General features: G+C 40.0%; 2 protein-coding genes across 3 annotated transcripts in view; both read right to left on the reverse strand.

The window, feature by feature from the left end:
* Window positions 1–5,469, reverse strand: part of kmt2a (lysine (K)-specific methyltransferase 2A) — a 32,936-nt gene extending 27,467 nt beyond the window's left edge. For both annotated transcript variants that reach the window (XM_036560938.1, XM_036560934.1), the window contains exon 1: window positions 5,209–5,469. In XM_036560938.1, coding sequence (XP_036416831.1) covers window positions 5,209–5,454 — 246 coding nt within the window. In that variant the 5' untranslated portion in view covers window positions 5,455–5,469. The remainder of the gene's footprint in view (window positions 1–5,208) is intronic.
* Window positions 5,470–6,777: 1,308 nt separating this feature from the next.
* Window positions 6,778–27,522, reverse strand: ube4a (ubiquitination factor E4A (UFD2 homolog, yeast)). The gene is made up of 20 exons (XM_036560946.1): window positions 27,380–27,522; window positions 25,090–25,259; window positions 24,277–24,453; window positions 22,344–22,456; window positions 22,079–22,231; window positions 20,293–20,452; window positions 19,949–20,151; window positions 19,626–19,817; window positions 15,930–16,263; window positions 15,715–15,841; window positions 14,350–14,657; window positions 14,095–14,227; window positions 11,995–12,185; window positions 11,768–11,868; window positions 11,120–11,233; window positions 10,817–10,991; window positions 10,543–10,723; window positions 10,309–10,456; window positions 9,812–9,969; window positions 6,778–8,924 (listed from the first exon to the last, which is right to left on the reverse strand). The coding sequence occupies exons 2-20, from the start codon at window positions 25,214–25,216 to the stop codon at window positions 8,789–8,791; spliced, it is 3,231 nt and encodes a 1,076-aa protein (XP_036416839.1). The 5' UTR covers window positions 25,217–25,259; window positions 27,380–27,522; the 3' UTR covers window positions 6,778–8,788.
* Between the last annotated feature and the right edge of the window lie 323 nt (window positions 27,523–27,845).

A 27,845-nucleotide genomic window follows, 5' to 3' on the forward strand; every position in this document is an offset into this window, starting at 1 on the left:
ACACACACACACACAGTACATGACACACACTGCAAGATGTAAACAACATCCAGTGACAGGAGAGAGGGAAAGAGGAGGAGGAGGGGGGGAAGAGGGAGATAGGCTGGGCACAACACTACTTTGACCAGACAGCAACAGTAGCTACAGCGCAGATTCAGGGAGATGAAAAAGGCTCAGTGGCCGACAAGCACACATGAAAAGCTAATCTAAACAACACCGCCCACACACTACAAGTTTCTGTCTCTCCACTGCAGGCTGCTCAATCAACGCCCACGGCCGAGGCAGACGGGGAGCTCAGAGATACTGGGATCGAGAAAGCGACACCCCGCACAGCCAACACACAGACACCTGCTCCGAGTGCAAGAAGGGGGAGGGACACACAGTGGCAAATGGGTGAGGGCGAACTATAAAGGCTTGTCATTGTTTCCCTTTTCTTTCTTAGACTGTCCATGCCTGACCTGATATATAAAAAACATACTGAATATCGGCATCAACCTAGTATCAATGCATCCCTAAAAAAATCTGTTTTTCAGTGCCTTTTTTAGAAGTACAGCTCTACCGTTTTGCTGGTGAATTTTGTCCTTTGTAACTTGTTCATAAAACTCAATACAGTAATATTTATTGTGTCCTGTAAAATCAAGTATCGTGATGGTAAAATTCTGCTACGCTGCCCATCCTCTGGCTTCAGCTTAGCAAAAAGAGACGAGACTAAAGTGAATGGATTATAAATGAAGAGTCTGACCACCAGCCGTAGCCTAGAAAGGGCAGCATGGAGCTCCTCTACACATCATAACGAATACGATCACACAAACAACTTTTGGGCCATCTGTCAGCTTTAGTTAACAAAAGGTTAACAAGCAGGCGATTTGTTTACATGCAGCCATGATGCATCCCGTCCTGAGCAGATGGTCACAAACCCAGGAAAGTTCAACACGGCAGTTAACTCAAGAACCAGGCATAAACTGGCAAGCACAGCAAAACCTGGCAACTATCCCTCTCCAGAATGGGGCATAATTACACTACTGCGTGTGGCCAACGATACTAAACATACACAAACCCCTATAATCACTGAAGACCCACATATCCACATCAAGTAACACAACTGATCATTAACTGTAAGTCCCAGGATATTTGATAGCGGGGCCTACGACAAATTTACTGAACCCATTTTCCCCAAAGGATTTGAAGTTTTGACAGCTGCTGACGATCAAATCCTCTAAATAAGGAATGTTTAACATCAGCATTTGGGTTATGTGTTTTAAAAATGATAAATAACGAAACTGCTAAAAAGGCAGGGCTGCAACTATATAAATAAGCATGTTAATGAACTACAAATATAAAAACCAGAGGATGTCAGCCTACATAATGCATATGAAAGATTAGCAAATGGCCTAATGACGAGAAAGGGAAAGAACACAGCTGGCTGTCTGAAACATCCACTTGGGTTGTTTCACCACCCCCAGCAAAACACCATGAAAGAAGGGGAATTCCTATCAGCCTTCATTCTCCATCTTCTCGGCCTTTCAAAAACACTTCAAAGGCACCTGGAGAAATTTCCCTTTACCTTATGCAAATAAAACTCCCCTGTGCCTCTCATTTTTAACCACATACTGTGCGCCCTGAACTGAGACTGCACAGACACCATGTTCCAACACCTAACACCTACACAACTGGGGAGCTGTGGCTTTAAAACAGAGGCGTGATAAAAACAAAGACGTGCCTCCTGCAAAGTCTAATGAGGGACATAAAGATGGGAGAGAACAGCTTCACATACTCAACGGCTGAACACACCCCACCCCCCACCCCCCCACCCCCCAACACAACAAACCCCCCGAAAAGCGGGAGAGAAACTCCTCTGACTGCCCGCCTACAAAAAAGTACAATAAAGCCATGGATGGGAGGGCTTGAGTCCAATTCCCTCCCAGTGCTGTCCCTGGGGGAGGAGGGCCTGCTCTTCACCCTTTGATATCCGCGCCTGTGCTCTTTCAGCCGCCTGCGCTTCTTAAAGACTGGAATAAAAGCAGACACAAAGCTTCCTGCTATGATCCACACGCTGTCTGGGGGGATAGGGCCCTCTCCACATAAATAGGCCAAACACCTGCTGGACCTTTTCCCTCTGTAAAAGCTACACCATTCATTTGAAACCAGTGGAGCAAAGCATTCATTTGCTGTATCTATTCAGCTACACTTTTGTATGAGGCCTTGATAGTGATCCTCATTCTACTTTGGTAAGCAGGACTTACTCTAGACACCAAAAGGCAAGCCAAAACAAAACTTAAGTGAGGATATGTCTTTAATGTTTCGCTGAACACCAGATTTTAGGTCTGTGCCATTTTTTATGCTAAACACACGGTAGGTCCATTTTTACAACTTTAGGACTAAAACTGTAGCAGTGTGGACAAATTTGCAGCATTAGTGACCCACGCAAGTTGATTAAGCAGTCTTAAAAAAGGCATCCATAACAAGCGAATTCCTATTGAGACCCAAGCAGCAGGATTTGGGTTTAGTACGAAGGAGGGGCTCCATGTCTTTCTCTTTACTGAGTGTACGCTGGCCTCGGGCTGCTCTGTGAGCTCAGCAGGCTGTGATGAGCCAGAACAATCCTGGCCAGGCGCAACATCCCCTCTGAATGAAATCACAATGCTGTGTCCGCAACATCCATGAGCCGCAAGTTCCACTGGGATTTTGCCCGTCTGTCTGCCTTGTATAGCACTTATGCATTTTACATAGTGTTCTTATTTTACTCATACACACTTTCAAAGTCTGACTGGAACAGATGGGGATGCAAGGCATGCTGGGCCAGATCCTCCTCCTTGTCCCAGTGATGAAAGTGCAAGAAGGCAGAAAAACAGAATAAGCTAATGGCCAGCTTCCTAATAATAATGTGCTTATATATATATATATATATATATATATATATATATATATATATATATATATATATATATATGTGTGTGTGTGTGTGTGTATGTATGTAAGTGTATGTATATATATATATATATATATATATATATATATATATATATAAAAAGTGTATGTGTAAATATATATAGATAGATAGATAGACAGATAGGGATAGAAGAAAGTGCAATCAGATTGACGGATTAAAGCTATCAGTGGGTCTAAATATAATTCAAACATTATTTAAAAAAAAATCTACAAAGAGAAAGTACAAAACGTGCCTGTGCCTTTTGATAGCATCACGTTTCTGCTTGCCAGTTTGATCCACAGCACCATGGTGCGAAACTCCCACCCCTCGCCTCGTAAGCGTGCTCATCACGAAAAAGGAAGATGGTAGCTGGTTCGTAGCAGTACACACCCCCGTACACACACACACTCTCTCTCTCTCTCTCTCACACACACACACACACACACACACACACAACCTCCTCCGTCAAAAGGCGCGTTGTTATTGTAGCCCTTTAGCTGGTCGCACAAGTGCGATCGTTACAGCGATAATCACTCATATAGGCACCGTATCTCAGCACAGTCCCTGTTTTTAATTTGGTAAATACATTTTCCGATATTCGCAGTTTTTCCGATTTCATCTCGGTACTACGCAATACGTGCTAAAAAAAAAAACATGTCCACCTCCCATTTTCCTGTGCATCATCAGCAGCAATAGCTAACACGCTAGCAAACGTTAGCCAGCATTAAAGCGTGAAGGGGGCTGGGGTCTTTATGATATGAAATATAAATAACCAAAGCGTGTATACACGTGTGTCTCAGACTGGGTTTAAGTCGCACGGACTGTTGCAAATACATATAAAACGGATACTAATCGGTCCCAGCCAGCTAGCCGAGAAACTCACAGGAAAAATAATGGCAGCTGCGCTGTTGTGGCTAACCTGCCTAGCATTACCGAGATACGTGAAGGGCCGCTGGCTGATAGCGAGCTAATAACTACCTGAATACATCGCCCCAGAATACTTTAGAGAGATAAATAATGTTATCTAACATAACCAACATGCACAAAAGTCTCTAATTCACCATCTACCACGCGTCGCAGCTGAAACGAAGATAAACGCGCTATTTATTTCAGAAGTACATTAGTTAGCTATATGGGTATGGACGCTGGTCAGGTCTCAGGGGTCAGCTTTAGAGGCTCTCAGGAACATCTGCAGGACTCCCTCATTCAGAAAAATGCTTTTCTTTAATCAGCAACGCTGCTTAACGTCTCTTAAATGCCCGCTAATCTAGCTGCCATGTCTGGTCAGCACAGTCCTGAGGTTTACTGCCCAGTACTGTGTTTAGGACTCCCTAGCTTGTCTGTTTTGAGCTGACCTGCAGTGCCTTCAGTTTATAAAACCGAATTCACACTACTGGCCAGCTAACTTTAAGTTAGCAAACCTGGCTAGACACTCATTTAAACTCGTCATTTTTAAATTACGGCGGGCTCCAAAGACTGAGCCGTTATACGCTTTTCCTCTTTTGAGGCTTTTCAAATGTTGCTAACCTAGTTGGCTAACGAGATGAGTCCCGGAAAAGACTCTTATTAGCTAGCTTTAGTGTTTTTTTTCTTTCTGCGCTCCTCTTGTTCACTTGCTAGCTAGTTACGTTTTCCTTCTGTAGCCCAAAGTTTACCATTAGCTACGGCTGGCTAACGTCTGAGAGCTGTGTTTTGCATTTCAGTCGCAAATTCGTATAAAAAAAGCACCTAACGTTTTTGGTATGAAGTTAGCAGACCATGGCTAAGTGGCAGTGTTGGGTGAACCTCAGTCAGCTATCGTTAGTTAGCAAAGAGCCATCATCAAGATCTAAACTATGTTCTGTCAAAACACGGGGGCTGTAGCTACTCATGAGGGCCACAGCCTTCGCAGTTAGTGCAGCTTCCTAACCAAAACAAGACAGCGTTACTAGCAACTGGGCAATCAGTATGCACGAAAACGTACAAATGAAGTAATTCTGCCCACTATCTCTTCAGGCTGTCACTGTTCACAAGCTCTACAAGCTCTTAGTAAGTTGCTTTAGCTTGCTAATCGCTAGCTGGCTTAAGTCTGAGAGGAGAAAACAGCACATGGATGGAGGCATGTGTGTCTGCGCGGAGGAGCAAAATAACTGTTCAAGGGCTCCAGTGCGCAGCGAGGAACCAGGGTAACTCTCAGCGGCGAGTGCTCCCACTTCTCTCCCCCCGCTTTCTCGCTCCTTCAGGCTGAAGCTAGTGCACTGAACGGCTAGCAGCGGGCGGACGGGTCCCGCGTATCTCACCTCTCCGCTGCTGGAGCCGCTCGACTCCCCCAAAACATCCCGAAATTTCTGCAGGTTACTGCCGATCGTAGCGGACACTTGCAGCGCGGCGTCGAAACCCGGGCCGAGCCCGCTCGCGGTCGGATGAGTCCCCGAGCCGTTTCGGAGGGAAGCGGTGACCCTGATCCGGCCCGCTTTCCTCCCCGCGCCCGAGCTGCTGCTCCCTCCGGGCCGAGCAGGGAACCGCCACCGACAGCTGTGCGCCATTTTACACTCTGCCTGCCTGCCCTAGGATCAGGGAGCTCGGTGGGCGTAGCCCCAAACCAGCGATTTCAGTGAGCTGCCACTCTCGTCAAGCGGCGAGCATTGCATATCCATGTTTCGGGGCGGCGGTAACATGGACCCCTACTTCGCATTTTACAACATCTCAGCAGCAGAATAATTATGTCTGTACGCAGGTTCACTGCTGATACCCAGGAGAAAACCAGACTTTAAAAAGAACACATTAAACAGACCAAAAAACCGCCTCCAATACCACGACAAATGTACTCATAAAACCGAAGAAGGTGAGTTGCTTCAAAAGCAGTAGAACATCATTCAAACTAGGCTACTTAACGGACTTTTTTTTCCCTAGTAGTGCAACCTTAACTTTTAACAGAAGCAAATAAAATATGAAAAATCAAGCCAAAAATGACGGACGTTTAAAGAAAGTTCACCTCTACTTATTTTACTTCTTAGCTGCCTATTATATGAAACAAAGTTCTCAGGATTGCAGGTGCATCAGTCAATTCAGCCGAGTTTACTAGAAGTCCACCATTTCCTAACAGTATGTACTGTATATAAACAGAGTACGTTTTGTAGTCATAAAATCACCATTAAACTAAGTGGTCACATAGTAAGGATTCAGTCTTTTAGATATGACCCCTTATGGAGAGTCAAACTTTCAGTGCTATAGTAGTAATCAGCCTATTACTGTTATTTGTTTAGCAGTTACATTTTAATTACGAGACATCAGTGGTGTAACTGCTGGGGCCGTACCAAAGGAAGGCCCGGGGTTACTGGGCCCTTTAAAGTCCATATAGATACTGACACACTTGTGACTCACAGACAGATCCGATTTCTTAACATACCTCAACAGTCAACTTCCATCAACACTACCCCAAGAGCCCTGATGACTTTCTCTCTGCGTTATTCAGGATGCAGCTCACCCATGATACCTGTTTTCAAATAGATCACATCCTTTAACATGTATTCATTATTTATCATTTTAAAATCATCATTTAATAGCAAGTAAGATGCAAATTACATGGTTATTTTTATTAACTGACATTCATTTTTGCACTGGGGTCTATAAGATCCTAGTTATGCTACTGCAATTCACATATCAATCTATTTTCACTCTATCCTATTTAATAATGTTAGCAAACAAGAGAACTTGCAACACCACAACTGTATTCCTAATAAGATTGTAATTCCAAGGGGGAATCATCTAGACAATTTCAACAGTATTACAGTAAAATAAACAAATTAATACCATCTGACATGAACACGTTTGAACAACCATCACTCTATTAAGGCAAGTTTAAAATAAATGGCAAATTTCAAACCATTTTAAAAAGCTGTGCATTTTTATTTATACATTTTATCACCAAGGCAAGATTGTGACCGAACAAGCTGTGAAACTCCTTGATGACAGGTGAAGTCAATGAACTGAAGCTGAAGTACACTATGCATATGTGGGGGGAAAAAAAAATTAAAACCCAAATGCATCCATACTCCAATCAGCAGCTGTCTTGATGGCAACATCCATGCAAAAGGAGGATGCATAGTTCACCTTTAAAGTTCTCCCTTTAGAGGACAAGACAGCACATCCAGGACATCTGCAGCTTCTCAGTATCACAAGCAAATGGACACTGATGTCATACAGCATATGATGAGCTACAGTAACTGGAAATGCCTTCTCTGACTCATCCAATGTCGACAATTCCAAGAAGTAACTCTGAGGGACAAAGACTACAGACACAATGAACTCCAGCAAAATAAAAAGAGCCTGTTTCCAAAACTTATTACAATGTCATTACCATGTAACAGACTCAGTTAATGTACTTCCCGATTCCAAATAACACAAAAATAAAATTTTAATTTCAATCTAAATTTCAATAAACAAAAGGTAAGAATATGCACTATCGCTAATAATGGTCCAGGAAGAGAACAAAAAGTGCTGCAAGTTCCTGAATGTAACTTTTATTATATCATGGCTCTTAATAAATTTAATTATATCTGCAAAATATCTGAATTCAAGAACTACAGGTTAATTTCACCGATGTTTCAAAATTACTGCATAATGAGAACAAAGGTCATTCAGAGTTTTTGATGTGAAGTGGTGTACCGAAACTTACAGATTCAGAATTGTTTTACAGTAATGTGATAGTGATAGTAACCAGGAGTAGCAATGTCTAACAGTGCAAATATAACAACTTTATTTACAATCTAAAATGACCAGTGAACCTACATGATGTTTTATATGTGATGTTTATAAAGGTAGAACAGTGTTAAATCAAAAAAAATCGTTGGGTACCATTTTGCTTGACAACACCCTGCATATTCCATTCCACCTTAAATGTACTACAAAAATGTGTTTTAGGCCAAAACCTTCTCAAAACTATTGTAAAACATTGTATCAGGCATCAGGCAGTGTATTCATAACCATTTTTATAACTAATGTATGGGAGCTTTCAGAGGCATTAAACTCTTCAGTTCCTATCACCACCACCTGTGAACAGTTTTTACCTGGTAAGTTTCTATTAAATGGAGCATTTCACATCAAATCACTCTGAATTACTCTGTTTATATCTTAATGACTTAATTACGCACACATGTAGAAAAACTAGTGCGAGCAGAGGTGCACTACACAAAATGTATTTTAGATTTCACAAACACTACTGTCAAAACAAATAGTCAGTTGTTGTAGTAAATAATAAACAAGGCTGATGGATAGGCACTGACTGATTTATGAGTGTTCTGTCCTTCTTACATCAAAGATGGGTTAACTTTAATTTTGAGTATGGCAATACTGTTTCCACAACTTATTTTCATATAACAGTAGCTAACTCAAGACACACTTATCTAATGGAATAAAAATGCGTAAATTAATTTGTTCAAACTGATTTGATTAGAGGTAGAGGACAAATCTATATCACAACGTAATACATTTATTTGCAAAGATCTGCATATTGTCTCTACACATAAATCAAAATAAATTTCTGCAGGGAAAAAATCTTGACAAGGCAATTTGCAAAATAAAAGTAATATGAAGTGTTTAACACAGCAGTATAAAAGCTGGCTGTCCAGATAGCCTTTAACGTCATTGATGATGACCAGGCTTTTGAGCAGATGGAGAGAAGAATGTCTAAATGCTACAGATGTATGCCATTTGCATTTAACCTTAAGTAAAAATACTAGACCATGTTAGAAGACCTGTGTTCCTCCACTAGTGGTTGAATGTTCTCTCTTTGTGGCGTAGAACTGTATGAAAGGGAAACAGTACATAAAGCTCTGCTGAATCATGCCTGAGGGTTGGGGTGTTGGTAGCGCAAGTGGACTAGCCACTGGGTCCCATCTGCATACCCCTTTGCTTATGCTCAGCCAGCCACTGCATGATCTGTTGCTTGAGTTCCTCGTTGGGTCTGATCTGGTCCATGGTAAGTGGACTGCGGTTGAAAGGGTCTGTCTGATCACTGCAGGAAGAAAAGATCAACAATGATATCAGACTGAGATAATAACTGCATTTGTACATTAATGTGCAAAGACCCACCTTCATTTATTTAATTTCCAGTCAAAACAGCCATTAAGTACAAGTCATTCCTTTTTTTATGTAAGGAATGAACAGAAAACATATATTTAACAGAAAACTACAGAAAAAGCTTTAACAACTCCATATATTTTTTCCATTTTTAGTGTGTCTACCTATTGTTTTGGGAGGCTTGTGTTTAGTTTTTCTAAGAAATTTGCAGGGATATTTTTCCACACCTCCAAAGGTCAGTCTTAGAAGTTGGGTACATTTTCTGCTTCTCATGATGCAAGTAATCCCAAACACATTCAGTAATGGTGGACAGTCCATTGTTCTGAGAACGTCGGGACGTTTGTTTTATTTGCTAATTTTCTTCCTTTTTTGCCTATTGCTTTTTCTCAGTAACAGCTTCTTGACAGCTATACATCCCTTCTGACCCACTGTGTTCTCTTCTCACATTGGAAGTATAGACAGAAACTCCTGCTTTTTTTCCAGATGTGAAGCAGGAGTGGAGCTTGATCTCTCAAAACTGAAAGCTTTAAGTAGTATTGATCTGAAGGTGAGAATTTTGGTGGTCTACCAGGCCTTGAATGGTTGTTAGAAGTCCCAATTTCTCTAGATCTTTTAATTTTTTGGAATTTTGGAAATTATTGTCTTTTTCCTTTCTCCTTCCTTATGCAAGTCAATAATCTTATATCTGATCTCTTCAGAAATATTTCCTGAAAAATGAATAATTTGTACTTAACGCCCATTTTGACTGGAAACTGATGATCTCCAACTCTTGCACGGTACTGTATGCAAGCGGTCATGTCACATACAATGTAAACAGAATACCTAAGCAGGTGGCGAGCTATTGTTGAACGGTCGACTGTGACATTTGAAGAAGGAAGCAGCACAGGATCAAGCATCAAGGTTGACATGATGGGATCCAAAAACTCATCAGGAGCATCTGAGTATGTCTCTTCTTCCTGCTGATGCCGGTCTGCCAGAGACTGTATAACAAAAAGATACATAAAAGAGAGAAAACGAGCACTCTAAAGCCCTACGTGAGCTGGATTAGTTCTAGAGGTACTGTAATTTGTGTGATTACCAGTGAGATCTGTGATTTTAATCCAGTATGAATCTGCAATGTCCATAGTTTTTATAAGTCTGTAATAATAACCCAGACTGAACTGCTTTCTCTGTCTCAGCTCCTTCAGTAAAATCAGTCCTGTTCAAACTGACCACACATTAATGTAATAAAACCTGGTAACGGACACTGTGACAGGCAATGAGGAGTGTTGTTATTGTTGTGGTGTTACACCTAAAAAGTGCTGATCAACGAGCCAAACCTTTATTTTATCTGCTAGGTGGCTGAAAGCAACAATCATATCGCCAGGTTTGTTAATCTTCTTCAGGACTCGAACCGTCTGACAGAACAGGGTTGGAGAATACGACCTCCCATCCTTTGGAACAGTGGCACAGAAGTTCTCCTCATCTCTGTGCCCAAGGAAACTTAAATTTAATCAAAGCCCTTGTTGAATTATGTGAAAATATATAAATGTCAAATATACATACAGCTTACCCCTAAGTTCAGGTAAATGGTACAGATGTCTGATACCAACTGCTGAGGCTTGAAGTCGAACTCACTGAAGTCCTTCACCTTCAGGGCACCCATTTTGGGTCCCACCAGGTGTTGCAAAAAGTAATTGAGCATGGAGATGATCCTCTCCGCAAGGAAAGGGTGAACAAAGATACCCTTGATCTCTGGGCAAGATGAGAGAGGAAAAATAAGAACAATTTCAGGTATACAATATCATAACATCTCTATTACACACTATATACTCCCATATATCTTACCAGATGTGAGAAAAGCTAAGGTGCCAATGGTCTCATTTGACATGATGTTGTGGAAGCGGGCCAGCTGTCCAAACATCTGCAGACTGGACTCTTTCTCTCTGCGGGCATCGGGGGCCAGGCCTTCCCACTCGCCCCGGTCCTTCTCCAGCTGCAGGAGCTTGATCTTACTCAGGTACTAGACAGAAAAGAACCAGGGCAGACAAGGTTCAACAAATCAGTATAGCAGTCTTTGCAATTGCATACATTAAGGTGGGATGGGTTATCGCGATTCCAATATTAAAAAAAAAACTGGAAAACCAATACCTGTATAGCTTCATCAAGTAAGAAGATGGCATCATTCATAAGCAGGTTGAGGAACCTTAGGAACAGTGGTGGGTTCATGGCTTCTAGATTTTCGGATGCATAATCCGCCAGACGCTGAAAGAACACAAAATATAGTTTTAATTCTTTTACTTTTAGGGTTTTACATAAGCAAATTAAGTCTCAAAACCATAAGAACAGTTGTATGCAAAAGTTTGGGCACCCCTGGTCAAATTATGTTTTGTTGATGAAGTGAAAAGTTAAATACATCCTCCACAGATATCACACTTCTGCTCATTCAATGTACAATTACTGTTTATTTGGTGATTTTAATATTTTGGGCTAAAAATGGTCATAATAAGTTTCCTGTGCAAAAGTTGTTGTTTTTATTGTTTCCAATATGTTAAACTAAGCAAAAAAATAGAAATTCTATGCTAAAATGTGCCGAAAATGGCATATTTAAGTTTGTTCGCTGTAAAGGATGTGTTCATTTATTTAACTTAGGAAATCAACAAAGCATGTCATTTGACCAGGAGTGTTTAAATGATTTGCATACGACTCTTAACCACAAATAAAACCTCTTGTGTAACAAACAACACAACAATCAATATCACACACAGAAAATGAAAGGCATTCTTTAGAAGTTCCCACCTTGATGCTCTCCCTATAGCTCTCCTCTCCCCACATGTACTTCAGAATAGGGTACATGGGCCTCCTGTAATTAAACTTTTGTTCAAACTGATGAGGATCACCTGGGGGAAGAGAAAAAGCACAGGCTTGTAATCCTTGTAAGCCACTGTAATGAAATTTGACTAAATTCAATTTCCATTACAAATTATGAATTAGATTCAACTGTTTTCATGTAATGTGAAACTCACCAGTGAACTCAATGTCTACAAACACAGTGATGAGCGCTTCAGCTAGATGAGGCGCGTGACAGTAGGAGCAGAACACCCTCTGTCGCTGGAACATAATGGGCTGCGGAGCGCCAGGCGAAACAGACTCCATATGCGGCATCACAGCCTCCAGAACCTCGGCCAGCTTCGCCCGCAAATGAGGATTTTTCATTCTGTCAGTAAATAGTTCAGGAAAATCAGCAATCATTATAACAAGTATACAGGACTACAGGCGGGCGATATAACAGAAATATAACATCATATATAACATCACAATATTCTTTCTGTGTCTTACAGTATCATGGACAGGATTGGGTAGTAATGGCATGTAACAGTGTTACATAATCAGGACACAAAAAAGACATACCTGTATTCCATTACAGGGTGACCACACTTAAACTGCATACATGCAGTGTCGTCCCCTTTTGTCAAAATTTGTGGTTTTTAATCATAAATATGCCACATGACAAGTCTAGATAAAGAGTTTTCCATTTCGGGAAGACGTAGGTCAGGGCTGCCACCAGCAGACAAATCTTAAGCAGCAGTTCACCAGCAGTCTTTTACCCAGCCAGTTCATAGAAATTTTACTATTTTATTGTTATTGGCAGGACTAAGATCTGCAGTGTTTTCCTACAGATATTTTTATCAGGCATTTACCCTGATTTTCCATATCGCCAGACTCTGTAGCAGCAAACTGATGTTTCTTTTGCTAATGAGCTGACATGAGCTAACATTAATGTCAACTAAGAAGAATAACATGGAACAGAAGAATAAAGAAGCGTATAAAGAGCCTCATCAGTCGTAAAATTGGTTTCTTTCTTCAATAGTTCAACAACGATGCGTGCAAAAATATAGTAAGTAGTGTAAATTATCCTTATTGGGAACTAAAATAATCAGCTCCCACTTAGTTTTTGATTGAACACAATACCTTTTAAACTTGTTGCTGTCTGTGGTCTGCTGAGAGCTTAGGGAGCATCTACAAATTACATCGCAAATGGCGATCAACAAAATATAATAGCGAAGCTTTAATATGAAACCTAACAAACCAGTACATGCCTTTTAACAGATATACCAGTCTGTATTTATGATTATTGTTGATTAGGGGTCTCAACAAAAGATATCTACAGATTGACCTCTTGTCTTTGGTTCACAGACAATTATGTCACTTATAATCATTTAGCTTCACAAACTGTGCAGTTTTTCTGTTTAGCTTGAGTTAAAGTTGCCTTGTCAAAATCATTTTTCTCATCTTTATTTAATTATATCACTTTAAAAGATAAGCAATCTAAAAATAGCAGAAAGGAATCAGATTATATTACTGTAATACAATACTCCTTTGGATGAAGTTACAGATGACATTTTTAAAATTTTTGAAGTGACCCAACTCTGATCACGGTATCAGATGATATTTGGATGTTGCATTGATACAATGAATGAACATCCTGCCTATTCTAGCAGTAGAGAGTAGAGCAGTAGAGTGTCCTACAAACCTGACATAGCTTGTTTTGAAAGAACTGTCTTGTTCTGTTATTGCCAAGGGAACTTTACGCAGCAATGTAAATATTTAGAAGACAGAAACCAGTTTTCCAGAAAGAACTTACTATTTGTTTAATATTTGTAGACTTTGAACTACTCCTTCAAAACAGTCTGAAGCACCCAGCGGACGACAAACACTGCAGTTAACCGTCAGCTTTAGGGTACCAAGTAAAGTGCACAAAGTAGAAGCAAACCACTTGGCAACATCACTATTTTACGGGCATTTTATGGGTATTACATGCGCATTATCAAATATATCAATGAAAATATGGCTACAATTGGAAAGCAATATCACAGCATGTCACTATCATGGTATATTGATACATTACCCAACAGACTGGTTACTGTTGTTTATGGGTTCTATATAACTAGTATAAGTCTGTCTTTTTATGATACATGTAGGTTTTTTAGTGCCTTAAGGTTCTTACATGCAAGATATATTGAGAAAAGAGTGTTTTGCTATAATTTATCACAATAATAATAATAACATATTGTCAAACTGCCCACTTCTACTCAGGACATAAAAAGGGAATGTAATGGGCTCACCTCTCTACATTTCCCATGTACACAGTGATGAAATTGAGAACTTGCTCCAAGCTCTCTGAGGACGACTCCAGCACCTCATCAGCAAAGCGTCGAAGGAAAATGAAGAAGTCACCCATGTTCTCAGCAAAGAACTCTGCAAAACCAAGTATTTATTTAAGCCCTCAAACCCTAGGCTTGTTATTCAGTTATCTTCAGATTTATGATTCTGTAACTACTATGAATTGCAGAAAACCCGCTAATGATGGGCTGTTTTACCTGGCACATAGCACAGTAGGCTGTTCTGTAGTGGAGGCAAAGGGAACGAGAGGGGAGCATGCTCAGGGCCCTGGTTATCCAGGCTGAGTTGGACCAGCAGGGCTGCGCAGGAGGCCTGCAGATTGAGGCAGTTCTGGAGCATTGCAGGCTGAGTGGCAGCAGCCTTGGTAGACAGGTAGACCGTCATCAGGCGTTCAAATTGCTCCCGCAGCTGCTCTGCTACTGGACCTCCGCTCAGCTGGGCCTCTCGCCATGTGCCCTGCAGCCGGTGCAGAGACTGGTTCATTTTCACCATCTGATCATGTAGTCTAGACAGAGCAAACAGAACAAAAGCCTTTTGAGCATTTTGTACCTCCTGAAAAGAATGAAGTGTACTACTGCTAATAACCGTTAATATAAAAATGTTAGAGCTCCTCACAGAAGCAGAAGGAATTACAACAATTTGACTGTTTAGATTAGGAATAGAGAGCAAAAAGTACCCTGTCCTGATACTGGTGACCAACATTTTTGATGGCTTTATTGTTAAAATATACTCAGAATGTTTAAGGGAAGATACTGCAGGCAAAAACCATGCCATATCACTGAAAAGCTTGTTTTCTGTAAAATATCTAAATATTTCCTTCATACTAATGACAACATTCACACAAATAGTGCATGTTTTCTGACATGCACTGGGTAATAAAGTTTGGAGAATGATTTTTCTCTCAAAATCAGCTTTTCTCTATGCTCCAAAAACCAAACGAAAAAGCATCTAGAATACCTGCATTCATAACATCTACATATTTTCCTAATATGGTGTTCATAGAGGGATTTATGCTATGATTTGTACTTCAAAATGATCTGAAAAATGTAATAATAATGCATAGCGTTTTCTTAATTAAACAATTAAACAATAAGATTTCAATATTCTATTCTGTTGAACTATTCTTAGTTATAGAAGTGTGTAATAAAACCTTTGGGCCCACCAGCCCAGACCTTTTAAGGAGTTGAGAGAAAAAAAAAACCTATTCACCAGTAGTATTTTTCCCTAAAAAGTACAGACACTCCAAATCATTTCACCACAGATATTATACTGACACTTTTTAACTGAAACTCACCTACAATTTAAACAAGTATGAAATCACTAGCACTACTACTGTTTAGTGTTCAGACTATAACTATGTAAAATGCCTTGTTTTGCAGGGAGATTTCCACTGTGGCATTTTTAAAATGATGGTATTCATACATGGTTGTCAGCATTATTTAAATGTAAAATGATACAATTATCATCAAGTTTTATATGGCAGTATATTACTATAATCAGTAACCATCCCATCCATAACTGCAAAATTCTTTTGTAAGTGGCAGTGCGGAATGTGAAATGACCTGTGGAAGCCCAAGTGCAGGGTGAGCTGAGTGAGGATCAGGTTCTCTGTGAGAAGGCTGTACGACTGGGCAAATTCAGTCGTTTGCTGAGGGGGGACCGGAATCAGACACGTCTCCTTATCTAGCCCTGTAGAAAAGGAAAGTGCAACAGAGTTTGTTTTGACCTTTAACAACATGAATGAGTTGATGCTCGGAGCGGAAGACATGCAACTTACCTCGGGCATGCACATTCCTGTTGCGCCTCTCCTCCTCACTCAGGTCCCTAAGAGCACAGTAGGTGGGGTTAAAAGTGAGGAGTTTGGGGGAGCGAGGGCGACAGAAGGGCTGGCAGAGTTTGAGGAGCGCAGCACCTAGATTTAGGAAGAACGCGTCTGAGGCATACATCTGGAAGAAGATTTCGGGCATCTGGTTGGCCCAGATTTTGGCCCGTCCCATGTTAGCTTGCAGGCAGCTGCCCAGCCAGGAGAGCAGCAGGTGACGAGTCTCAGTGGACTGCTGGAGGAGGTTCTTCAAAATCTGGTGCAGCTTATCATGAAACTGGCCCATGAACTGATATTAGCAGTAGACAAAGCACAACGTTATTGAAGGGTAAGGGTGGACAACATGGCAAAAAAAATAGTATTACAGATGAAGACATCTTCACAGTATACACTGATCAGGCCTAACATTATGACCACCTCCTTGTTTCTACGCTCATTGTCCATTTTATCAGCTCCACTTACTATATAGGTGCACTTTGTAGTTCTACAATTACAGACTGTAGTCCATCTGTTTCTCTGCATACTTTGTTAGCCCCCTTTTACCGTGTTCTTCAGTGGTCAGGTCCCCATGGTCCCTCCCAGAGCAGGTACTATTTGGGTGGTGGATCATTCTCAGCACTTCAGTGATACTGACATGGTGGTGGTGTGTTAGTATGTGTTGCGCTGGTCTGAGTGAATCAGACACAGCAGTACTGCTGGAGTTTTAAACACCTCAGTGTCACTGCTGGACTGAGAATAGTCCACCAACCAAAAATATCCAGCCAACAGCGTCTTGTGGGCAGCGTCCTGTGACCACTGATTAAGGACTACAGGATGACCAACACAAATTGTGCAGCAGCAGATGAGCTATCGTTTCTGGCTTTACATCTACAAGGTGGACTGACAAGGTAGGAGTGTCTAGTAGAGTGGACAGTGAATGGACACAGTGTTTAAAAACTCCTACTGCTGTGTCTGATCCACTCGTACCAGCACAACACATACTAACACACCACCACCATGTCAGTGTTACTGCAGTGCTGAGAATGATCCACCACCCAAAAAGACTTGCTCTGTGAAGGTCCATGGGGGGTCCTGACCACAGAAGAACAGGGTAAAAGGGGGCTAACAAAGTATGCAGAGAAACAGATGGACTACAGTCTGTAATTGTAGAATTACAAAGTGCACCTATATAGTAAGTGGAGCTGATGAAATGGACAATGAGCGTAGAAACAAGGAGGTGGTCATAATTTTAGGCCTGATCAGTGTATATTACAATATTTAAGTTTTGAAGGCATCAGTAAGACAGTAGTGCAGAATTCAGCTTTTATTTTTTGAAAAATGAGGAAAAACCAAACGATAAAAAGTCATATGCTTCAACATACTAAAATTGGTCAGCTCACTGTTACTATGCACATTAAATGTGACAGTGTTGTCGTTGCTTGCAAGCTCTCTGTTACATGTCTGCAACTTTGGTTGCGTTCACATTACCAGGCTGAAGCGGTACAAACCCATTTGTTTGCCTTAAGGTGACACAGAAAAAAATTTTCAGGACTGTTTGGACACACAAATCTGATCATTTTGATTCAGATCTGAGTCACATATGAGGTCTTTAATTGGCTACATATATGATTCATTCAATTCGTGGCCACATGACTTTCATTAGAATAGTCAGGTGAGAATGGTCAGATTGGAAATTCATGGTTGTTTTTTTTTGGTTTTTTTTTAACCAGTGAATGCACAATCATTCAGTGTTAATGTGGCAGCAGTGCCTAACCTGAAGTTAGTGCATCTGACCCTTTTTTACCTTTGTCTTGCTCTAATAATGAATAGCTGAGAGCTTCTGAGAACAAATTATCTTGATGATGAAGGCTTGCTCTGCTGGTTAGTTTGTTGTTCATGATGCATGTGGTTCAGTCATGTGACATTATTGGTCAGGATGTGTGCCTGCGGGTCGTTTCAGGACATAAGATTCGTTCACATTAATGACAGATTTGAGTCACCTACATACATAAATGTGAACTGTCAAAATAGAAACATCAGACCTAAGCAAAAAACTGGAATTGAGCAATGAGGCTTGTAATGTGAATGTAGCCTTTGAGGTTTCACCTGACCACGCCCCACTGATACTGCTAAACTTCAAACCTTAACCTGAGCCAAACTAAGAGAAATGGAATATCGTGAATACAGTTTCACAGCGCTTTGCTTTGTTGCTAAGTGCTTTTGTTAAATGACAAAAAATGAAATAAACAACAACTCCACATGCTTAGATCATGCCAAGATTTCGCTGTAGCTGACACTGACTCAATGTGTCACTGGAGAGATGACATGCCAGTCCTCCTGCTACCATAGCTTAAAATACTATCACAAACTCTTTATTGTATCTGCTGCATTGAAAGGATCATAATGTTTGCACAATAATGTCCCTGACTCATTTGGAATTTTAAACAGTTCCCCTTTAGCAAGCTTTTATTTTGTCCATAGAAAACAGCTAGTAAGACATGGTTTATTGTACACATACTACACTATACTACATAGAGAAAGGAATTTACACAGGTATATTCATTAAAAAAAAAATGTACTAATTGGCCTGTACCGCAGTAAGTGACAATAAAAACTTGTTTACCATCAGTTCAAAAAAGTCTTAATTTACTGATTTACCACAGCAAATTGATTCACTTCATGCAAACCATTTAAACATAACTTTTAAATGTTAGATGATGTGATATCTAGCTTTAACATTGCATTTATTGCACCTAACATTGATGAGATTGTTGTAAAAACACATCTGTGCTGGTTAAACCTGCTACATGCAGCAGACAGATTTCCTGCCTGTACGAAAAGCTGCCTCTATGATGTGATGTACATTTTAGGGCATCCTTAGACCATGGCATCAGGTTTCACACATCAGACTTTGGTGTCGGGAAAAACACGAGTAAAATCATGTCTTAGCTCTCGTACATCAAGTAAAATGGGGTCATTTCAAATGGCCTCAGGCGAATTGGCTTCAGAGAGAAGGCAAAGGGATAAGTTTAATGCGGAATTCAAAGATAACCATCTACTATAACCACAACTTTCACTAAACTGCACTGTTGTTATGTACTTTTATTTCCTGAAGATTACACTTCAACTCACACACTATCACTGCGCTTGCTCTTGCCTCAGTGTAAGGGGCCGTCAAAAATTACTGGAAAAAAAAGGAAAGGAAAAACCGTCCTGCAAGCCAGGTTTAACCACTTACCGCAGTTACTATCCATATGATTACCCAAATAAGAGGACGCTGTTACTGGCATAGGCCTAATACTACATAAAACATCATTAATTACTAAACAAACCCAAATCCAATCTAAACCGAATGTTGTACATTAAAAATTGACCCAAACCCGGCCTAAAGCCCACTTTCTCAAGCCCCCTCGGGCTCAGCTCGGGCATCTGATCTCTTCTTTTTATATTTGATATAGCCTAGAATGTGCTCAGGAAAGCATCTTGTGGTATAACTTATTGCAGTAACTATATCATCATAGTACCCACCCCTATTAAAGTGTTAGTGTCTCTGGTCTCTAAACACTAAACTCAAACCTAAACAAACTCACGTGATCTCAAATAGCTCAAAGAAATGCAGCACTTCATGGAACTAAAGTATACGCTCTCTTCTCTGTCAGAATGGGAGCTCACCTGGTGAATATTAGACTCTTGAATCTTCATTTCCTGTGGACTGGAGCGGGAGGGATTGAGGAAAAATCCGTGGCTTTCCACCACCCCAGGAGTTTTCAGCAAACAAGAAATATTCAACACAGTGCCCAGAAGAGTCTTCTGATACTGAAGTCCATTGTTAGGATCTTTGGGTTGAATATGTTCCACAAGTACCTAGAAAAGACAATTGTTCCACAGTATGGTTTATGACTGATTATAACAGTTTTAAATGCACACACCATCAAAAGTGATATCAGCACATTCCAAAAATATATAAATTACACTAACTGAGAGAAAACTCTAACCTTGGCAATGTCTTTTTGTCGACTAAAGTAGACCAGAATATCCAGATAGGAATAAAGCAGCAGCTGGCAGAGGTCTAAGTCTTTCACGCGGCCTTGGAAAATGTCAAACACTGGCACCATAACCTCTCCAAAAGAGCGCACTTCCTGATCGGCCAAAAGACCAGCGATCACTTCCTCTAGAAACTCCACCACCTCTTCGATTTCTGCAGACGCAAAGCAAAACAAGAAACACCAACAGAAGCAATTATTCATATAAGGGGGGTTTCAGGACACAAGAAAATGTATAAAAAAATACTAATGTAACAGCGTAACTCAAAAGTGAATGAGTAACGTGGAGGACATACGAGCTCTGTTGACCGACTCCAGCAGCAGGTCCAGCAGCTGTTCATACACATTTTGACTGATGTAGAACTCTGGGGTGAGCAGCACCGTGCGAGCGTTGGACACAGTCAGGTTCTTGCAGCGCACAGCATAAGACAGAAGCTTCTCTGGCACTTTAGTGACCTGTGGTTTTTTATGTAAACAATTATTACTTTCTGCAAAAAAAACAAACACGCTGGTTGATGCAGTACATCAGAGGTCACCAATTCTGGTCCTGGTTGGCTGGCGTCCAGCCAGGTTTTCTGATTTCCCAGCCCAAAGACACCTGAATTTATGCAATTATCAGGTTTAGACAGTGTGTTACAGCAAGAAAATCACCAAAACAATGGTGGACTCTGTCTTTCCAGGACAAGAACTGATGGTGGAACCTAACAGATGATTTCTCATGAATAGCAAAGTCAGAAGGTTAGAAGTCCCAATGTTCAGTAATGTTAAAACTGGGCCACACAGCAAGCACATAGCATGACAGATTCTGTGGTGCGAGAAAGAGTGAAACAGTGGAGAGTTATTAAAAAGGGGAGAAGGAGTGAGAGCCCACAGCATCAAATAGCACTGCTACAATAACTGACCAGGGGTTTGGAAGTAATTAAATTTTAATTCAATTAATTTTTTTAGCTATTAAAATTGACCTTATCTGTGAACTGGCAATAAGTACTTGGCCATTTGCATTAATATATATTTTACAGAGCTGCAATGTATTGAAACTTCAATATTGTGAAGAGACTATAGTTAAATTAAATTGGGCATGCTAATTTGATTAGGACTGGCAGAGATGTGACGTTTAACATTAATATGCAATAGTATGAACACTCCCAGTCAAATGGCGTTTTATGGATTCTCTAAGTGAAAATTGCTTTTTTCTCCTAATGTTTAATTTAGCAAATTTAGTGTCAGAAACAGAGCATGATGAACACATCAATTTACAAGCATTTTTTGCCAGATAGTTTTTTATATATATTTTAAATGAAGTCTTTTTCTTAGTTCATATTTTCTCTGATATTCTGGAATCTCTGAAAGGCTGTGCACAGTTTGTTATTGTTCATGTCAATTTTTATTGTTTGGCCTTTTTAAAAAAATCAATAAATACTCAATACATCATCAAAATAACACAGATTACTCAATTACTAATTAATTAATAATGAATGCTGAAAGCCCCTTATGGCAGTGAAGACTTTCAGACAGTTTCAAAAGAAAATGTTTCAAGAGGATGACTATAAGTTCTATGAATATGAATGAAATAAACAGGGTGGTTCTGGGCTTATGGTTAAAACAAGGTGTTACCCAGTTCCAAATTAGCACCCACTGAGCACTATTGCTGTCCTTCTCACAACCCAAATACATCAAGCTTGCTTGATATCTGTGAAAGAAATCTGTTAAAAACCTCATACAGTACACTTTTGTGGACACACCCATGGTTTGAGTTGCCAAAAAACAAATGTGACTAAATTTGGAGAGAAATATTCACATGCACTACTGGTACACACCACACCAATTTTGCCTTAACAGTCACCCAATGCATGTATCCCTATGGCAGGCCACTCTGGGTTCCACAACAGCTGACCCCCTCAGTGGCAATGCAGGATAATAGCCATATGGGATAACCTGAGATAGTAGACCTTCATGTGAATTTTCTATTGTTAGTGGTTTAAATTAATCTGAATTTTTATTCACAGGTCCTAAAACTAAAGCAGATGAGGCCTCCAATAAAAGAAGTAATGAAGTCTGTATGCAGATGACAGTGCAGCCCACCTCTTCCTTGGCCCTCTGGTAGCAGGCATAAAGGTACGGTATGGCCCGTTTCTCCCCTGCGTCACGATCTGCAGACAGGTTCACTACATTGCAGGAAGTCATGTAGATGAGGTGGTTCCCCGGTTCTAGTAAAAGTAGCCTGCTGAAAATAGCCTGAGAGGCCATGTGGAAAGATTTTACTTGCTTATTCAAAAAACATAAGCAATTTTTGGACAAGCTCACTTCAGAGAAAACAGCAAAATACTGATCATGTCCTGCTCGTCACCTGCTCTATTGTGTCCATGTCAAGCCAGTCTTGGCCATCAAGGTCAGCAGCCATCTCTTCGAGGTAGACGCAACGAGGGGGTATGCCATTACCGCTTCTGAGACTCGGGTCACCTGAAGGCCAAAAGCGGCTTAATTTAAATATTTACCACAACAATAGCTACGTTTCCATCAAAAGGAATCCTTCTAAAAAGTTTTCACTCCTCAAAATGTTTGTTGATGTAGGTGATGGAAACTGAAATTGTCCGCAATATTTTTATGAAAGTAAACAAAACTCTCCATCCAGAAATCTCCATTCAACTTTGGCAGAAAAATTGTTGATATCCAGGAGAAAAGAACACATTTACACATAAATTTAGTGTCATGTGACGGGACACATGGCTCTTACAACAAACACAAACAAAAGAGCATGGTGGAGAGGTGTAGATGGACTAATGAAAAGAAATAAAATGAATGCTGCTGCTTTCCAGCTCTTGCAGAGACAATTATCCAGAGAAGAATACAGCCCTTCTTAATGGAAAGCGCCCAAAAAAGCTCTATATGTCAGGGAAAATTTAGGGTTTTTCTGTTTTATTAAAAATTGTGCTTGCTTTATTTTTTTATTGCTGATAGAGCATTTCTCTGGTATATGGAGATGTTTGAGCCCTCCAAGATATTTTTTTCTTTTCTAAATGAAAGGTGGGTGCTCAAACGTGATCTCTTGCATCACATAAACAAAAAAAATAAACAAAAAAAAATAACATTTTTGTAAAATAAACAAAATTTAAAAACATATAAACAACATTTCATAATCTTATAGGTCAGGGATGGGGATGCCAGGGGTGCCAAAGCTACACAAGCTGCAATATTCATGAAATTAGAGCTGGAAACATTTTGGTGATAAATCAAAACTTGCGATGTACTTATGCAATTTTTGCAGAAAATGACATCACTATGTGAAACAGAAGTCATTTGCTAGATAGACCTTTTTTATCAAAACATTACATATTTTCATTTTTGTGCTTGCAATTTGCACAGAACGTGGATGGAAATGTAGCTAGTGATGATACAGACTGTATCATTTTTAAACATTCATAAGTATTCTTATAATCCACTAAGTAATAGTAAATGGTATGACAATGTTTTTGTTACCATGATAAATCACATCATGATGAGCATTCTCATTCCTTAAAGAACCCTGACAGAACACTGATGTTTCATTACAAATAGTTTCAAATGGAGCTCCCAAACAACACAGCATTCCTCAGCTATCTAAGCTGTCTGTCAACAATCTTGACAAAATCCAGGGGGTCAGGGGGTCATAATTGATCCTGTTTAACTGGATGTGATGTGCAATACATTAAACTTTTTTTAAATCACTGTACTCACAATTTTTGTACCTTTTTTTGTGGCACTACTGTTTTCCTGGTGCATTTTGTCTGTTCCAACTTATCAAACCTTAGAAAAATGAAATATCATGATGCATATCATGTTGTCAAGCATTGTGATATTTTTGCTATATCGCTCACCCCTAGTATCAGCTGTGCTGTAGGACTGAAAATCCAGACTATAAATTAGAATTAACTTGGCTGTTAGGCCACTGTGGAACGAGTTAGGAGTTGGAAAAGATAAGGAAAATAGCCCAACAACAGATGATGTAATGCAGATGACTGAGATGCCTCGGAAAAAGGGTGACGTTATTTGCTCCACTTCTGGAAAGCAATGTCACCCCTTTATTGTCATCATCTCGGGTGAGCTCATCAACTGAGTTAAGAGAAATGATGTCATATGTTTACAGTTTTTCACATGCCTTGAGTAAACAACATAAAACACAAGTGAAAGGTTCTGCAAGGTAGTGAACCTTAGTTGTTCAACGTTAAAGTATTTCAACAAATGAACAACGTCTTTATGATTTTCCAGTCACGTCTCAATGGAACCGGACAGAAAGCACTCACTGTTGTCTAAAGTGATAAGGAAGATCCGCTGGATCATGTGATTGACATTGAGCTGCTCACAGAGCTCCTGCCGCGAGCGAAAAGAGCGGCTGATCTCTGCCACCGAGTCATCATTGTCCTCTATGCTGTCAGACACTGAATTGTCTGACTCGGACTGGCTCTCCCCAGAGTCTTCCGCTGTAAGACATCACAACAATAACATGACAAGAGTACAATAAGATATATCACAATATACAGCGGGGACCAAAGGCCGAGACCACTAGTGAAAAAGCATCTATTAGTGTTTATACCCCTTTGCTTTATACCCCTTTGCTTTAATCTCTGATCATTAACAGTGACAAAATTCTCTGATGAGTATATCAAATCCACCTGAGAGTCGTCTGAACAGGAGCTTCAATGGAGATAAGACTCAAAAAATCTGGACTTTATGTACAAAGGCCTCAACATGGTCAATATCACAAATTTGCTTACATTTGAATAAAGACCTAAAAACAGAATCTTAAATATTTATTTCTCCTTTAACTTGTCTTTTCTGAAATTCTAAAACTTGCGGTTGTTTATTTGCAGGATTAAATGAAAACATTCATCGATTTTCACAGTGGTTTCAGACTTTTGGATCCACTGTATACTCATAAATACAATACACATTTTCTATGCTTTTGATTGGTTTACTATACATACTCCAGTAGCCTTAAGATCGTCTTAACTGGTGGAGAAAGAGGTTAACATGAATCTCGTTCTACCATTCAACAGTAAGTTTTGTGCTAAGATGCTTTTGGGATCCCAGTATAGAGCAGTAAACAAGGAACTTACAAGGTGGTTCAGCTTGCTGCTGTAGTTTTTGGCCAGATGCAAACTGCTTTGCATCAGCAAGGGAACTGAAGAGGGCAGCAAATGGGTTTCCAGAGATATTCTGATTGTTATTTCCCTGGTCTGTCATTTCACTGGAGCATGTACTCCATCAACCGGAGCCCAGTACCAGCCTGCATAAGGAACAATGCATGTGAACATTTATTCACCTTTCTCAACACTATGTTGGTCATTCTAGTGTTTAAATAGTAAGCATTCACTTTCAGTGAAAGCCATGTACATTTTTCATTACCCGTGGCACAAAAAGAGTGACACAAATTGCGAGGAATATAACCTTTTATATGCATTGTTATTCTGACTGCAAATCAAAAAGAGGAGATATACTTTAAATACACACATCTTTACATGGTGAGTGGATAATGTTCCAAGTCATAGAGGTCTAAAAACAGAGCAAAAACACATGGAGACATTTTGACTATAAGGTCTTCATTTTCTTCTTCTTTCATCCATTTTTTTCCTTTAATGCTCTATTCAACTGAATACAACAGGAGATAGGAAAATAGCATTTACTGTGGACTATGTGCAACTACATGACACCTGGTCCCACAACATATGTACAAGATAAAAAAGAAGGCTATAACATATAGTGTATACATACACAAGAAAACTGACTAAGTTCATATTCAAGGTGGACAGTTAAAGCAGCATTTCAACCTAAATCCTAGAGTTTAATATGTTACTTGTTGTGTTATTGCAGTATTCTGTAGAGCAGGGTTACATCTCTCAGCCTTATTGGTTTGTATATTGTGATATATCGTTCAGCAATATTCTCTCACTAGAATACCCAGAAGACATTACACAAATGGGATCAAACAGCCATTTTCAATCCCTGTGGTGTCAACCAATTCGACTGCTAGTCTAGTTACTGATCAATGGGTTAATAAATACAACCAAGCTAGCAATCGTGTAACTCTTACCTCTATCATCAAACACAATCGTATCCATTTCTTGTATCTTATTTAGCACAAAATTAGTTTCTGTCATTTGAGTATTCCATTCATTGTTATAATGAATTGAAGACAGTCATATGGCTGCAATAAGATACTTGGGTTCCTAGCAGCAACATTAGCTAAAAACAAACAAACACACAAAAAAACATTTCTACATTTCTATTTCTATCTGTTTTTCAACAGCTCTTCCCACCTTCATGATGTCATCAGAAGGTAGCCTTTCAACTGGAAAACCTCACTCTAGAGTATAGGGTGGGCAACATGACAATATTTTATCACTTTTGTGATAAATCATGTCACAATAAGCTTTTCTGAGCATATTGTGGATATTCTCAGTACTTCTATGTGTTTCATTACAAAGTGAGCATAATTAGTCCTGTTCAATTGGATTTAGTGCAGCACCGTTTGTAAAACACTGAATAAAACCTCTGTAGTTGTATGTTTATTGTTATTATTATAATTATTTTTTATATGTGGTACTAATGGTTCTATTTTGTCTGTTCCAATGATTAAATCTCAGAAAAACTAAATATCATGACGCATATCATGTATCATGAAAATGTCTTGAAGTATCGTGATATCATATTTTGCCATATTGCCCACCCCTACTCTAGAGACTACCGTGGTACTACTGCATTAGGAGAGGTGCTCACAACAAGCATGTTTACAACCGATGCTGTAAACAGACGGTTACATTTTCTTTAGGCCAGAGCATCCTTCTAACTCCAGCTTTCGAAACTCTGGGTACCTGTACACTTAGAACTGACCTCTAACTTTAACATTAGATTTCTACCACTCTCAACCACACACTACTAACTTTGTTAACTAACTAAAGTTAGTGAAGTTGACAACTGACAACTAACTGAGTTTGGAGAGTGCTGACCCCAAACAACGAACTGTATTCAGCCATATGGCTTCATCTGTTTGTCTGAGTTAGTTTCGCTCTCTGTTACAGTGAACAGCGCACAGCAGGCACCAACACGACATTACACAGCACTGCAGTTACTGCTAACTGTCATGACAGATACTGGGGTGACAGTCTAGCTGCCAAGTAAAGCCGTCCAGGACAACTAGCTAGTTGGCTAACTAGCTTTTTTGCAAAGTAAATAACTGTCTTTCCTGCTAGCTAGCTAGCTTGCTAACTAGCTCTGTGGCTAACTGACGTTAGCGTAGCAGCCTGCGGAGAGCAGCGGCGGCGGCGTCAGTGAGCGCAGACTGACAGACAGGGCGCCTTATAGCAGAGAGGAGGATATAATACAGAAAATAAACACAAAGAGCCATACCCGTTTTCCGCTGGCAGTGTGTTTCGTTGCTCTTTATATTAGAGACGATAGTGTTAATCTACTCTGCACTACTGCATTTCCTGCATAAACACATATGCGTGAAGCGTCATCACCGGAGGACCAGACTACCGGCGCAGCGCAGCCACACAACGCAGCGATTCAGTTCAACGAACCGGATCTTCAGAAATGTCCGATTCAGATAATCGAACGTCTGATTGAACGATTCAGGGATTCGAGACATGTTCTGATTTCTCACAAAACGGGAGTTCTCAGTTAGCCTGTTAGCCAGAACTGTCCAATAAAACGTTCCTGACTTCTTATCTTCTTGGACAGACTTAACTTGTGGGTTAAAACAGATGTTTAACTGAGAAATTCTGATTGAATACCTTTGCTCTGTCCTTACAGTGGAGAGCGTAGCTTATTACTCATTTACCAGGTGCTCTATAAATAGATGAATCCCTTGTGG

Source organism: Colossoma macropomum, unplaced genomic scaffold (genome assembly GCF_904425465.1).
Source record: "Colossoma macropomum unplaced genomic scaffold, Colossoma_macropomum, whole genome shotgun sequence".
Classification (NCBI taxonomy): domain Eukaryota; kingdom Metazoa; phylum Chordata; class Actinopteri; order Characiformes; family Serrasalmidae; genus Colossoma; species Colossoma macropomum.